General features: G+C 41.0%; 2 protein-coding genes across 4 annotated transcripts; both read right to left on the bottom strand.

Annotated features, from left to right (window-relative positions):
- Positions 1 to 509: 509 nt before the first annotated feature.
- On the bottom strand, positions 510 to 5,281 carry LOC144036843 (uncharacterized). 3 transcript variants are annotated; one of them, XM_077547744.1, is made up of 10 exons: positions 4,942 to 5,281; positions 4,017 to 4,136; positions 3,865 to 3,948; positions 3,684 to 3,791; positions 3,265 to 3,414; positions 2,491 to 2,637; positions 2,256 to 2,411; positions 1,942 to 2,094; positions 1,054 to 1,179; positions 510 to 977 (listed from the first exon to the last, which is right to left on the bottom strand). In XM_077547744.1, exons 1-10 carry the CDS (start codon positions 4,973 to 4,975, stop codon positions 925 to 927), a joined length of 1,131 nt encoding a protein of 376 aa, XP_077403870.1. In that variant the 5' UTR covers positions 4,976 to 5,281; the 3' UTR covers positions 510 to 924. The 3 variants fall into 3 exon arrangements, with proteins under 3 accessions (XP_077403870.1, XP_077403868.1, XP_077403869.1); XM_077547742.1 differs by having other exon boundaries at positions 3,684 to 3,788; XM_077547743.1 differs by having other exon boundaries at positions 4,963 to 5,281.
- Positions 5,282 to 5,652: 371 nt separating this feature from the next.
- kdm1b (lysine demethylase 1B) lies at positions 5,653 to 14,680 on the bottom strand. The gene is made up of 21 exons (XM_077549296.1): positions 14,490 to 14,680; positions 14,052 to 14,194; positions 13,576 to 13,697; positions 13,312 to 13,401; positions 13,124 to 13,235; positions 12,930 to 13,043; positions 12,808 to 12,846; positions 11,741 to 11,933; positions 11,484 to 11,668; positions 11,134 to 11,304; positions 10,976 to 11,050; positions 10,133 to 10,267; positions 9,763 to 9,934; positions 9,573 to 9,700; positions 9,344 to 9,475; positions 9,163 to 9,237; positions 8,977 to 9,093; positions 7,948 to 8,073; positions 7,737 to 7,859; positions 7,479 to 7,631; positions 5,653 to 6,623 (listed from the first exon to the last, which is right to left on the bottom strand). The coding sequence occupies exons 1-21, from the start codon at positions 14,503 to 14,505 to the stop codon at positions 6,540 to 6,542; spliced, it is 2,505 nt and encodes an 834-aa protein (XP_077405422.1). The 5' UTR covers positions 14,506 to 14,680; the 3' UTR covers positions 5,653 to 6,539.
- Between the last annotated feature and the right edge of the window lie 398 nt (positions 14,681 to 15,078).

Raw genomic sequence — 15,078 nt, 5'->3', positions numbered from 1 at the left:
TCACGTGTGCATATATTAACCAGTGAAACAGGCGGCCAATGTACGCATGCGCGAGCAACATTGCGTTTTATTAATGATAAAAAAAAAAGAACCATTTTGTCATATCGTTTCACATACGACACCTTTATGTAAATTAGCATATAAACATATAACGATTAGCACCACCTGAGGCATTATTTTGTTTAGTACTGTAAAAATGATTTTAAGTATTGACTTATACAGTACCATGAAAAAAAAGTGGTATACTGTGTATATCTGCATGTAATTCTGTAATCGCACTGTTAGAGGTATTAATTTAGCATTATTTTTCTGCATAAGAAATCTAATTAGAAACATGTAATATACTCTAATAGTATGATAGCATGTTACATGGCATAAGCATTAGATTAATATCTAAGAATTAAAAAAGCAGGACTCTTATCTTTGGAAAAAAAAGTTGTTTTTTTATCTGCTTTAGTTGCTTGTGTGTACCTAATGTTTTGGCCGGCTAAAAAACAAACAAAAAACACTCACATTTGATCCTCATTTTTTATATTACTTACTCAAACATGCTGAACATATACATTGAAATGATGAAAAAGCTTAAGAGATATTAGAGTGCAACTTCAACATTTTCCAGATGTAAACAATAAAACTCACCGATGAAAAAACTAAATTGGCACAAATTGTAAAATGACACTTTACAAGCATGCTTGTGTGCACATAAGAGCAAAACTGACATTTGGACCCAAACTAAAACGCGTTTGGTCCCAAACTAAAAAAAGTGGAGCCAAAAAAAAAACGACTCCTTGAAAACGTTCACATATAAAACACATTCCCCCCCCCCCCCTCAACATTAAACACGGTTTAGAAGGCATCTCGCCCAAAAATGTCTTTTAACAAACTGGTTTGAACATTGAACTCATTTCTCCTGAGCGGCAACGATTACTCGGAACTCTCCTCCAGTTTCTCGCTGGGCTCCTTGGTCAGCCGCCATTCTGAGTTGAGGAGTGAGAAGGACGGTCAGCACTCGTGGACGTTTGAAGATTTCCGATTTGGGACGCGCTCGATTACCTGCTTGGCTTCCCGTGGCGGCAGCGGCTTCCTTAATCTCGCACCTCTCCAGCTTGATGCGGAGAGTTTTGGTCACTTGAGGGTGTTTGATGGTTTCCATCAATGGCTCGTCTTCTGAGCTGACGCCTGAGGAAACATCAGACGGCTTCACTCCCAAAACTGTTTTGCATTTTTCAAACCTGTTGAAAACACTGGGGAAAAGAGCATGTTGCAACATGGCCCTGGTTGATCTCTTATAATCTGCTGCCACCTGCTGGCCGTTTGTGTAATAACTACATTTCTTCAACCGTTCTCTGCATTTTGAGAGGCTGCATCAAAGCCTTCTTTCTGTATGCTATAGCATAAAAAAAACATTTAAAAAAAAAAAACCGGTATAAATACATTTTGGCAATTTTTAAAATAGAATGTTTTTATACGCTTTTGAGAGCAAATAAGTTTACGGCCGATGAATTAAAAAACACATTGATATAAATTACAAGCAGAATATTTGATTGTTTTACAATTTACTTTTGTATTTGTTTAACTTTAGACAGAAAAACAGAACAATTGGCTGATTTTTTTGCCGATTATTTTTGGGGTGTATGTTGTAATGTGTTGAAAAAACATGAAAAAAAATACAAAAAATTAATCACCCGATATTTTTGGGGGGATTTTCAAAGCGTAAATATCAGCCGATTGAGCGATGGCCATAGCACATATTCCTTGTTTTTACCAGTGTTAATTTTGACAGGAAATCTTAATTTAGTTTTAGTTTAGTTTTCTTTTGACTAAAATTAATTAAAGTGTTAGTCATAATTTAGTTATCTGATTGTATTTTTGTTTCAATCCAATTTTAGTCGACTAAATTGACAGTTTAGTCAAATTCTCACAGTTTTTTTTATGCGTTACCTGGCGTTGCCTTGGTCCCGGCTTTGGAAGTGGCCACCCTCTTCTTGGGGGCCGAGGGCTGTTTCTTCAGCTTGGACTTTTTCTCCGTTTGGGATTTCTTCACCAGATTGATGAGGGGCTCGTCGCCCGAGCTCTCGTCAGACTGACCTGCTTCTAAGGAGACAGATTTTGACACATATTACGCTTACTGGTTTCTTCATTACGGGCTTTGGTCAAATTAATCCAAGGACTGTCAGAAACTTTGAACAGTTTGCTTTAAATCAAGCCGCACCCCTCTACTGCGGGGTGCGCCAACTAGCGGTAGTTGAATCTACCTCGCCTCTTTTTCGACGCACTGCCCTGTGACGCGGCGCTCTTTTTTGCTGGCTTTTTCTTGTCTTGCGCCGGCTTCGTCTTCTTTGCGATGAGGTTTACCAGGGGCACGTCGTCGTCGTCGTCGTCGTCATTGCCGTCATTTTCGGAGCCGTCGTCTGAGGACAAAGACGCTTTTCAAATCTGGCACGTCGCCGCTGGAAACGGGAGCCTCGCGTTGCACATTCCGAGCCTGACCTTGCTGCGCTCTGCTCACTCGCTTGGCTCTGGTTTTCTTGTATTTGGCAGCGGGCGTTTGCTGCCGATTGGCGATTGCCTTCTTCCTCGCCATGGCTGCCAGCTGGTTGTCGTCCGAGCTCTCGTTGGAAGACTCTGTGTATTTGACTGGGGGGAAAAAAGGACAAAAAAATATCAGTGAACCTAAAAAAGGTGCAAGGTCACGACACTCAAACGCTGATTTTAAACATACATGGCTGGTTCGTGGTTATATTGCTTGTGTTTATTAACTCATTCACTCCAGCCATTTTCACTGAAGCAATCCCGTTCACTCCCGGCTGATTTACTGGATTTTCATCATTATTCACAAATCTGCTTAGAACTGTGGGCAAATCAGCTTGTTTTCAACATGGCCCTGGTTGATCTCTTATACTCGGGTGCGACCGGCTGGCCGTTTTTGTAATTACTACCATTGCTTTACTCGTTCAGAGGCTGCGTCAAAGCCTTCTGTATGCTCTAGCATAATTTTTTTTTAAAAAAAATGTATAAATACGTCATTGGGACACTTTAAACATTTAAAATAGAACGTATTTATACGTTTTTGGGAGCAAATACGTTAAAAAGAGAATAGGAAATTGGAAAAAACAACACAATATTGAGGGGGAAAATAATCTTGGTGTTCTTTTTTTGAAAAACAAGAAAACTAACTACAGAAAACAAGTTAACAGGAATTGAAGGACCACTTGGCCTGTTTAAATGAAATTAAAACAAACATTTCCATTTTGTGACACTTGCCTCTTTTCTTGGCAGCGTTTCTTTTGGATGGGGCCTTTGTGGCTTGTGCGGAGGTGCTCGCAGGCACATTTTCCTTCTGCTGCGGCTTCAGCTTCTTGGCGATTACACTCAGAGGCTCGTCGTCCGAACTCACATCCTCATCTCGAACCTCTGGACAAGGAAAATGACTTTTACACAAAAAAAAAAAAGGGGAAGAGGAAAGCACTTTGGGAGACGGAAGATTCCAATAGAGGCTGGAGGGCAGGTGAGACTACTTGTGGGGATGCAGAGAACGGTCCAGATGGATACTGGCAGCTTAAGAGTTGATCAGTTTGTAAACCCAAGGTACGGTATGTTATTTAGCCAATTATCAAAATTGGCATTGGCCCCAAAAAAAAATCCATATTGGTCGGGCCCTACAAATGAATGCAGTTTATTACCTTTCTTCTTTTTTGTCTGTGCAAATTTCTTGGGTGGCGTGAACTTCTTGCCAGCTTTGGTTGGCGCTTTGGCTTTCACCAGGGGACCGTTGTCGGAGCTGTCGTCTGCTTTTAGAATCACAAGCACGGAGACGTTTACAGAAAAAACAAACCAACAAAAAAAAAATGCAACTTGTCTAACCTGCATTCTTGGATTTTTTGCCATGAAATGGGGATAGTCGGTTTTCTTTCTTCTTTGACTTCATCTTAATCAGCGGCTCATCATCTGGCGAGTAAACAAAAGCTCGTCAGAATGCCACAAGGAAGAAGATGCAAATAATCCGATGCCTTCACCGCTCTTGTCTTCGGCGTTGGAGCTGCGCGCATCCTCGGTGGACTGCTTCTCCTTTATGGATCGCCTCATCACCAGGTCCGAGAGGGGAACGTCATCCTCGGAGCTGGAGTTGTCCTTGCCTGCAGTGCAACATTCACCACAACGTCCAACGGAAGAGGAAAATGTTCATTTAGTTTAAAATAAATCGAAGAAAATCGTAAGTTCTAAAATGATTAATCAAATACTATAAGTCAAATAATACGATAGCTCCAGCCTTTTACTAGTCACAAAGTTATCTCCAAAATTGGGGAAATTTGCTTTTTTTGCTTGTTCTAACATAATTTGACCTTCTTTGAACTCACTACTTTTTGCAACGCTTCACAATTTTCACAACAGGTGTTTGCTCCAAGAATGGACCGATACATTTCCTTGTCATCACACTGCCCACATTTTTAACATCATTGAAACAAAGACAATACCAAACTATTGATTAATAGCATTCAATTGATTAACAACATTCAAACAAAATGCTCTCAGAGGTAAGTTGCTACAGAGCGTCATCAGCAGCCTGTACTGGGATAATTCAAAGAAAGGCACACAAGACAGAAGTCCATTTGTTTATTAGGATCAAGACTTAATAAAAAAATATGCTGAACGTTTTGGTAGCATGTTTTCCTTTATTTTTATTTTTATGTACCATTCTGTATGTACCTTGAATTGCAGCTCACTACATTTTTCAAGGAGCTTGCCCATCACTGTATCCTGTATTTAGTATTTCTAATTTAAATAGCTGGTTGTGACAAAATGACGTTGAATGTTTATTATTACGGGCACATTACAACGCACGCACGCACGCACAGCATGTCGCGAACGTAATGCCACATTTCCACACACACACGTAAGCTAAAACGAAAACTAGATGTAATAAACTAAACGAATGACTACCTGGAGACTTAAGTAGCGTACCGCGGCGGTCCATTTTGTCGCTGATTGGGAGTGAAGATGCTCATCCAATGTACGCCCAAAAAATAAAAGGGGGGGGAAAACTAGCTTAATTCGCGTATAGCAACGCTAGTAACCCACTTGTCCGGCGTTTTGTCGCTTGGCCAGCGGCAAAGTTTGGGTAATTTGTTCGACGTGTTATAACGAGAAGAGCACGAAGAGAGCCGAAAAGGCTCGCTCGTCTTGTTGGAGATGCGGCACAGTTGACCTGCTCCTCCTCGCCGACTACACCTGACTCGCTCGCTGACAGCCGTTTGAAGAGAGTAGAGACGTTCAGGGCTCTGTTTTGTGACGTCACTGCGCGGGCTCACCGTTTGTTTTGGCGTGAGTGTCGCTTTAATGTGACGTCACAGACATGCATTTTTCCCACAATAGAAACACGGAAATGTATCCCAAATCATTTTTTTCCTTTTTTTTTTTACTAATTTTAACCCCTTACAAATTTAATGTTTTTCTGCCATGTGTTCCAAGGTAAAAAAAAAATAAAAAATAAACAGGCTGTATGCACAGCTACAAGCTTCATTTTGTCTGATTGCATTGCATGTTTTATTTATTGCACTTAAATATTACTGATTTCACGATAAAGTATTTTAAGTTATTGTTGGCATCTTGGTTGACAAGCGAAAACCGTCATTAAAAAGGTTGCTACACATGGCAGTTTGCAGCACGTTTTATTACACAGAGAGTAAAGCAGATAAATACTACATGTGACAAACAGAAACATCTCAAAATGTCACACATTTGGAAAAACAAAAACACTGGACAAACGTCAGAGACAGTGAGGATATCATTGTGCTGTTGACCAACTTTAGATAACAGTGAATTTAGTTTTTTTTTTTTTTAATCAGGTAATTTACTGTACTGCCTGTCCTGATGTCATCCCTGAGAAAGTAAAGAGTTTTGTTACATTATTCACTAAACAATAAGCATATTTAGCTTTTTGAGTGAAATTTCAGGAGGAACCTAAGATTACATTTACTTGTCTGACACTTAAGTAAGGGTTAAGATGACTTGTAAAGGTTATAGTGTACTTTAGTTTCCTCCTAAAATGTCACCCAAAGCTTAATATCTCAAACTTATTGTGAATTGTTTCCAAACACATCAACTAATATTACATATTCCCGCTTTGGCTCAAACGGGCGTCACAAAAATCAACTCAAAGTGCTATGACAGACATATTCTGACTTCTTCTACACATGTAACCTTGCACACACACACACAACACATCACCAGCCATATCAAATACTGAAACAAAAACAAAAAAAGGATGCTATTTTAGTTTTTAAATAACAACACAGGTCAGTCTTGCTGGTTAACGGCGAGTTTAGCGATGCTTGATTCTCAGGAGTTTTCAACCGAGCCAGGCAGGTCCATGCTTTTTTTTTTTTTTTTTTTCACGCTGTGTTTGGAATTGAGCACCAACGTTTTGCTGAAGCCCTTGGTGGTTCACGTGGTTTATAAGTGTGTGTGTTCGAGACACGGTTTGGTGGCGTTTCAACCCGTGCGTCTGTGCTGGTGACTTGAGAGCGCTCAATGAAATCTCAGAGAGCGGCCATCTTGCTGGCCTCTCGGACCCCGCTCAGGTAGGCGCCGGTCACGGTTTGAGGGAAGTGTCGGTTGGTGGCCTAGAAACACAAAGCGTGGTAAAACAAAAACAAAAAAATCCCGTTCAGAATGTTTCTTAGTTGTGTTAAGGGCCACATTTGGTACACTATTATAAGCCTAACAATAGGTCTGCTCAATTATGAAGAAAATAATAATCATGATTAATTTGGTAATAATTACAATCATGATTAGGACAAGCATTTGTTTTTTGGTACAAAACAAGTAAATATTTAAAAAAAATATCAAGACAAATACATTTCTTTGAAACACTAGAATTATGCAAGTTCCTTCTGGACCAAACAAGATTTATTAAATTAGTCATTTTGAAATTAAAAAAAGGTGCAAATATATAAATTTAAACAACTCCAAATTAGTATTAATAATCTTTTATTACATTTTTTTTTACGATTATGCCAATGTTGTAATTGTGGAGTGTAATCATTGAAATTGTAATTTAATTTCCATTAATTGTATAATAATTAAAATGAATATTTATAAATTATTATTATTATTATTAAATAAAAATAATTACATTCTATAATAATTATAAAATAAAAACATTTTTTAATAAAAAACTACTGAACATTAAAATAAAATTATTATTATTGTTATCATTACATAATATTTATATATAAAAAATACTAATAATTATTCAATAATAATAATAACAACAATTAAGCAAAACTAGCATGTAGTAGTATATACAATATATGTGATAAATGTATAGAACAGGCCAAGGATATAGATTTGGACCCTACCGACCAATCACAATAGCGCTTATTGATGACATCTTCATCATAGCTGCCACAGTGTGAAAATGGCTTTAAGCAAGCCTGACCACTACCTAAAAATGACATTTGGGCAGCTTGTCGTACCTCGCCGGCGAAGAACAATTTCCCCTGAACGTCCTCGGCGATGATGTCGTACGCCTCACCGCTGCCGCCCATCTTCACGAAGCTGTAGGACATCTGCGACCACGCGTCTTTGCTCCATTGTGTGACCAAGAAATGCAGAGGCTCCGGGACTTCCTGTTGCAGATGGTGAACAATATTTTGGAAATGTTAATAATAAATGTCCATTTCCATGTAAGTAAAGAATATTTCATAGGTTTGCTTACAGGACCACATCATTACCTGCTCCTTGAAAAGTTCCCGCAGCACCTTCATGCACTCGCCCACTACGTCCTTGTCCTGCATGTCGCGCACGGCGGCGACGGCGTCCCCGGCGATGACCGACATGAGCACGGCCTGCTTCCCCTGCACGTAACGCACACGTGGATGCATTCGCATCAGGCAAAGGGTGGACTTAATGTGTTGAAAATGAGGGGGGAGGGGGGGGACAAACCTGCGGGTCCATGTCGTAGAAGACGGTGAACATGCCACGCTTGTCGGGAGTCGGCGGGATGTGACCGAAGTAGTCGGCCCCTTGGATCTTGTTGTCCCAGAATCTGTATGGGAACTTCAGAGCAATCTGTTGGCAAGTTTGAGAGGTAAAATTCACATTGTGGTTCAAGTACACAATCCCCAGACTACATTTGAATTTGAACATTAAAGGAAATACAAGTAGTAAATGTCTCAAATGCATCCAGTTGGTTGTTTTTATTAACTATATAATGGATTGGGTCTAAAATGTAGTGAAGTAAAAATACTTGATTGATTTGCTTAAATGTTTATTTTGAACATGCAGAACAATGTCCGATGTAGGGTTGCTCGATTATGGCAAAAATAATAATCACGATTATTTTTGCCAATAATTGAAATCATGATTATTCATTTTTTGGTACAAAACAAGAAAATGTTTAAGCATTTAAAAATATTAAGACCATTTAAAAAAAAAATAGAAACACTATAATTATGTATGTTCCTTTTGGACCAAACATAATTTATAATAATGTATATTTATAATAATATATATTTATTTATTTAAAACAAATTAAAAAAAAAAAAAAGACAAAAATTAAATACAATTCTGAAAAAATAAAAAATAAAATAAAAAACAAAAAAATACAATTCTTTGAAAAACTATATTAATGAAAGTTCTTTTTGGATGAAACTAAATGTATTAAATTTGTTATTTTAAATAAAAAAAAAAAGGTGCAAATAAATACATTTTAACAACTCAAAAATTTGTATCAATAAACTTTCTTTTTACGATAATGCCGATTTTGCAATTGTGGAGAGTAATAATTTAAATTGTAATTGAATTTTGCTTAACTGCACAGCCTTAGTCCAATGTAAATATTATATTAAGTACTGCCAGTGGGAAAATGTACATTTAAGTCAAAATGTTGTACAGATCTTTAAAAAAAAAAAGACTTTAAAAAGTGCATAAAAACAATTGAATTACATTAGTAACTTTGCTGTAAATGTGTACCTTTTCTATGATGCCTGCTCCCAGACTGTGGATGGCTTTCACTTTCCTCTCGGGAAGCGGCGGGACGAACTGGATGAAATTCTTCTGCAACAACGTCAGCGGCACTGTGACCAGAACCTAAAGAAAGAGAAAACATTTGAAAAAGCACGGGGCTCAACAAAAACACTTTTCTAAACTCGCTTTTACCTTCTTGGCTGTCCACTGGGAGCCATTCGAACAAGTAACCCTAACGCTATCACCTGAGTAGTCAATGGTCTTCACCTGCAATAAAAACATTTGACATAAAAAATAAAAATCATATTTCCAACATGATTGTCGTTGTACTACGTGGCATAGAAGACACAAATCTCGATAGGGATTGTCCTACCGGGCACTTTTTGCGGATGTCCAGCCCCTCGGCTAGTTTGTGGAGTAGCGTGCCGTAGCCTTTGGTGAGCAACGTGTGGTCTCCTGAGAACTGCGCAAAGAATTCGTTGTGGTCCCAGGATCTCGCGGAAACCTGCAAACACGCATAAGACACTTCAAAACCACCCTTTCATTTAGAACCGCTTATCCCGTCCACAGGAGCTCAAAATGTGAATTCCGACGAGCCTGACCTGGTTTAAAGAGCTGCCGCAGGCGTACTCCAGGTTGCTGAGGTGAAACTGAAGCACTTTTTCCTCCAACTCACTAAATTGGATGCCGGACTCCTGAAGAAAGTTCTTCTTAAGCTCCTGCACTTTTTCTGTCAAACAAAAACAAGCGTTTTAGTTTCTCTCTATACATTTTGGGTAAAGAATCAAGCACCTCCGAGCGGCGTGTCCTGGCTCTGAGACTTGTCCTTCCTCCATTCCGACACCACGTCCAGAATGGCGTTGAAGTGGAAGTCCATGCGCTTGTCGATGGCGGGGTCGGTGGCCTGCCCGCCCTCTTGAAACAGGTCGCAGCGCTCGCCCAGTTTGTGCATGCGGATGCCCATCTGTGTTTTTGTGATACAGAAAAAAAAATAAAAAAATTAAAAATAATTTCAAACCTTCTTCCACCATCAATATAACCTATAAACCTTTTCGAGAGGGTGAGTAAAAATAAATAACTGAAATAATGTAAAAGTGTGCACAAGAGCCTTAACAAATTTCCCCTGACATGTTTGGCAAAAGTGATTTTCTGCCTCTCTCACCTGCTCACCCATCAGGGCCACCGGGTTATTCACGCAGCCGTTGACGATCTGTGCGCCGCGACCCACGACGACGCCCAGCGCCGTGTCGTCCCACACGCGGCCGCCGATTCTCTCGCGGGCCTCCAACACCAGCACCTGGAGCCGGTCCAGTAGAACATGGAAGATGTGACAGAATCTGTCTAAAATATGAGAATGACTTCTCCTACATAAAAAGTAATAAACCATAAATGTCATTGTAAAATCTTCAATTGTAACATTTAGTATTTTTAACTCATTCACTCCCAGCCGTTTTCACTGAAGCGACCCCCTTCGCTCCCGGCTGTTTTACTGGATTTTGACTGATTTTGCACGGCCCACAGAATATTGTGTTCTATTGCAATAAAACGTGGAACCTACCAAAAGAAAGATTAGAGTCTGTTCTTTCATCAGGGGAAAGAATGTATTTCTAACTGTTTCCATTTTGCAGCAATTAGCATTAGAATATAGCTAAGTTTAATCATTATTCACAAATCTGTTTAAAACAGTGGGGAAAATAGCTTTTTTTCAACATGGCCCTGGTTGGTCTCTTATACTATACTGCCACCTGCTGGCCGTTTTTGTAATTACTACCATTTCTCCACTCGTTCGCTACAGTTCAGAGGTTGCATCAAAGCCTTTTGTATGCTCTAGCATTAAAAAAAAAAAAAACATAAAAAATGTATATACGTTTTTGGGAGCAAAGGAGTTAAGGGTCATAAAAGTTTTAAAAGACGTGAACCACTTAAATAAGAGTTTGGAATTCACACAACAAGATACACCCCTCAGCATAAGTACTTCGTACTGTTCAATTCAGAGGTCACAAACCTGAGTGCCAAAATTGTGCAGCTGGCGTGCAGCGGCAAGCCCCGAGGCCCCCGCGCCGATCACAATGATGTTCTTCTGCAAAAAAAATCATATCCGAATATCATATTGCTACGTCTTATTATGACGTTAACTTTACTTTTCGCAAGGCAAACACTCACCGCGCGATGCTTCTCGGGCAGCAGGGGCCGCTGGACCGCCAGCACCCCCGTGTTGATGAGGCCCTTCCTGGTCATGAAGTGGAGCACGCGCTCCATCTCTTGGACGCAGCGCACACGCACCAGCCCGCGTACCACCACGTGCATGATGCACTTCTGGACAGTCAGCACCTCCTTGCGGGGGGGGGGGGGGGGAGACAACTCATTTTGGTTTTGTCCATACAATTGATTGTCACATGATAAGACACACAGACAGATTTAAGGTATAAGATCTAAAGAGTTCAAAGCAAACATGGTGAAGCAGCATTTAGCTGTTGTGCTGCTCACAAATGGATTCATCTGCCAACAGATACCTTGCAGTTTGTGTGCCAGGAGGCCAGAATGAGATTTCGCAGTGCCAAATACATGGTGGGATCGCGAGAAAATTCTGGAAATTCATAAAGCTCGTCCAGCTCCATCATGTCGGGCCTGACGCACAGAGCCTTGCCGCACTCGTTGGGCTGGTAGAAGGGCTGGAAGTATGGACACAAGCCTGCGACTGAGCAGAGCGGAACGATCAGTGACGAGAATTTCCAGGAAGCTGATGATGAGGAGGTTCGCACGCACGTACTTTGTGGCTGCACGGCTCGGCAGTGGTCGGCCCTCAGCTCGCTCAGCGAAGTGCCGCCGAGCGAGCCGGACGGACTCATGCCCACGCAGTCGGGATAGTAGGCGGCCAGGAAGGGCGTGGCCGGGCTGTCTTTGAACAACGGCGGCAGAATGAGCATCGAATGCCACCAGCTGTCCGTCACCTCCGCCACTCTCTGGCACACAAACACAAACAAACACTAGCATCACTCAAGAAATGTTAAGTGTGGGGACCTCCCAAGTTGGCCAAAATACACAGGTAAGACCGATACACTCGCAGCCATTCTGGCTGAAGCAACCCCCTTCGCTCCTGGCTGTTTTACTGGATTTTGACTGATTTTGCAAGGCCCACAGAATATCGTGTTCTATTGCTCTAAAAACACGGAACCTACCAAATAAAAGATTAGAGTTTCTTCTTTCATCAGAAAAAAAAGTATATTTCTATCTGTTTCTGTTTTGCAGCAATTAGCATTAGAATATAGGTAAGTTTCATCATTATTCACGAATCTGTTTAAGTATTTTTGCAACATGGCCCTGGTTAATCTCCTATACTCTGCTGCCACCTGCCGGACGTTTTTGTAATAGCTACCATTGCTTCAACCGTTCTCTGCAGTTCAGAAGCTGCATCGTCTTCTGTATGCTCCAGCATAAAAAAAAAAACATATATGTCTTTGAGCGCATGGTAATATTTAAAATAGAACATATTTATACATTTTTGGGAGCAAATGAGTTAAAGACAAGGTGAGTCTTTTTTTCTTTTAAAATTGATTGATTAAAATGCATTAATTTATTTGATCATTTACTGTTGATACATTGACTTTTTGTAAATAATAAAAATACAAATACACTATCATTCAAAAGTTTAGGGTCATTTAGAAATATTTTTCTAAACGGAAGAAAAATGTTAAATTAATCAGAAATACAGTTTGGACATTGCTAATTTGGTTTGAAAAAAAAACACGCAAGGCAGCACAGCTAGGGTGAGTCCAACTACCTTGGCGGAGGTAAACATGGTAAAAATGAAGGCTCAAGCCTGTATTATTATTTTACCAGGTCTTCTGGCTGGGAACACTGGTCCGGCCCTTCGCTCTGTTCACAGACAGACACATGATGTCACAACACTTTTCTGATTGTGCTCTGCATGAAATATGACTTCTAGCTTGTGGTTTTACCTTGACATTATTGAACTTCATCCCACAGCGGTACGTGGCTGCCAGCGAGGGGGTCAGCTGGATCTCCTTGGTCAGTTGACGCCACTTCCTGCAGTCGGGTTTGGCGCACTGCACCTAAACGGCACATGGGAAAGAACATTCCGGCGTCAGTGACCGTAGCGGCGATGACAAAGTCATCCACGCCAAGTTGTTACCCAGTAGGGAAGCTGCTGGTCTGCCATGAAGGCTTTGAGACTGGGCTCGCTTTTGCCGTTACTCGTCCACGCTTTTTTCCAGGCGGAAAATGTCTCGTAGCCGTCTTTGTGACTGGGAAGAGAAAAAAAAAAGACACCGTTATCGACTACAACAGGTACAAATTTAATAGTGTAAAATGCGCTTTTACCTTCGGTAATAATGATCGAAGCACTCGTTGCAAAAGTGCTCGCCACATGACAGATGGTACCAGCGGGATGTGTATCCATTTTTAGCACATCTGAAGAAAAAAAAAAAAGCATCTATAATGAAAAATTTGTTTTATAACAAATCCATTTATGCCTTGAGATAAGATAATAATGAACGTGTGTTTTGATAGACAAATGCTTAAATTGTGAAAGAGGCATCATTTAGATATTTAGCACAGAGAGAGTGATTCAAATAAGGTTCCCACCGGTCAGAAGCGCTTGCAAAACAGACGGGATACGTGGCCGAGCAGCCCGCCTTCTCACACTTCCTGTATTTCTTTTCTGACTGGTCGTCTTCCTCTTCTGTGTCCGTCGCTTTCCTTTTGCTCTGAAGGGACACAAATCCAACATTTTGTTATCGCTAGGAAATAGACGTGTTCAAGACCCCATGACGGAGATCTAGCAATGACATACATTAAGTTAACGCAGCTCAATTGAGAATAACTGTACATAACAGTAGACCACCACACATGTATAATAGTGGTTAGTTGGTGTTTAGCAAAGCACTAGTCTCTTGCCCTCCCTCACCCCATGACATCTGGATTTTGGCCTGTTTTACTGCCACTTCCCCTCCTCTAAACTGAGGTGAGGCTGTTGCTGTAAGGATTCTGCATCGACTGAGCAAAAAGATGCATGGGTTAGGATACTAATGATGTGGGTCTGGGTTGGTCGACCACTGCACCTGTCCAGGGGGAGGGTTGTTTGCACGCTTCACCCGGACGTTAGACTGCCTCCCGGAGGATCGCAGGGGCTGGCCGTCGCCCGGAGACTCCCCGGAGTTCCTCCTCTTGGCTCGCCGGGCGCCGGAGCCGTTCCCGGGGTAGTCTGATGAACACAAAGCCCCGCCACCGATGAGTCAGTGACATGTCAACATTGTGGGACAAAGCGGTGCTCCACTACGGCCTTTTGTCGCGCTATTACCAGACAACGCGGCGGTTCTTAAGCGTCAAACATTAAGAGTGAACACAAATATGAGGGAGTTAACGACACACAAGTGAGTTTTGTGTCTTAATGTGACAAAAACACACATCAACAGAGCTCTTTAAATCAGCCATGTTGCGTTAGCGTGCCACGTTTAGCATGTGGCTAACAGCGTTGGCTAACCCCATGCTTCACTGACCTGCGTCCGACAGCATGTTATTGGACTCGTAGTGCTTCTGGATTTAGATGTAGTTTATTTGAATTATTCTATTCTTCTTCGAAGATTTCCACTCGTTGCCCCTTTATTGTTGTGGTGAGGAATGAACACGTCGTTTGTTGTTGCGGGAATACTACTACCGGTTTGCGGAGGAAATGGGCGTCTTCTTTCGAAATTTCTTTGAGTTCCTCTCGCTCGCCGTAGCTGTAGTCTGTCACCATGGCGACTGCAAGTCAAACTTCCTTCATGGTGCCTTTCAGTAACTATGGAAGTTTGAAAACCAAGGCGGATAAGACGTCAGTTTCACGTCTGTCGAAAAGACAAAACGCGTGGTACGTCACTAAAATAATTGTATGCTCTAGCGTGGAGGTTTATCATACAAGATAGCGGTAGCAGTACATGTTGTTTCGTTTTAAACACCATGCAGCTACTAAAGTAAACCACATACTATGAATAAACTTAATATAAATTCAGTTGACACGCTCTAAACACGCTGGAAACAGTTAGAGATATAAATTTAAAACGATAAAGATTTCCCGTGTTGTCCCCTTGTCCAGTTGCCTTTTTTCGA

Source organism: Vanacampus margaritifer, chromosome 17 (assembly GCF_051991255.1).
Source record: "Vanacampus margaritifer isolate UIUO_Vmar chromosome 17, RoL_Vmar_1.0, whole genome shotgun sequence".
In the NCBI taxonomy this organism is placed as follows: domain Eukaryota; kingdom Metazoa; phylum Chordata; class Actinopteri; order Syngnathiformes; family Syngnathidae; genus Vanacampus; species Vanacampus margaritifer.
This window is presented reverse-complemented; position numbering and strand designations above follow the sequence as displayed.

What these genes read in the sequence shown, in the direction of transcription:
- LOC144036843 (XM_077547744.1), bottom strand. Translation starts at nt 4,975, where the DNA reads ATGGACCGCCGCGGTACGCTACTTAAGTCTCCAG. An exon ending in AGTGAGCAGAGCGCAGCAAG is followed by an intron (nt 2,412 to 2,490) that starts GTCAGGCTCGGA and finishes CTTTGTCCTCAG; the next exon opens with ACGACGGCTCCGAAAATGAC. An exon ending in CGCCACGGGAAGCCAAGCAG is followed by an intron (nt 978 to 1,053) that starts GTAATCGAGCGC and finishes TCCTCAACTCAG; the next exon opens with AATGGCGGCTGACCAAGGAG.
- kdm1b (XM_077549296.1), bottom strand. An exon ending in TTTGCAAGCGCTTCTGACCG is followed by an intron (nt 13,402 to 13,575) that starts GTGGGAACCTTA and finishes TTTTTTCTTCAG; the next exon opens with ATGTGCTAAAAATGGATACA. An exon ending in ACCAGCAGCTTCCCTACTGG is followed by an intron (nt 13,044 to 13,123) that starts GTAACAACTTGG and finishes TGTGCCGTTTAG; the next exon opens with GTGCAGTGCGCCAAACCCGA.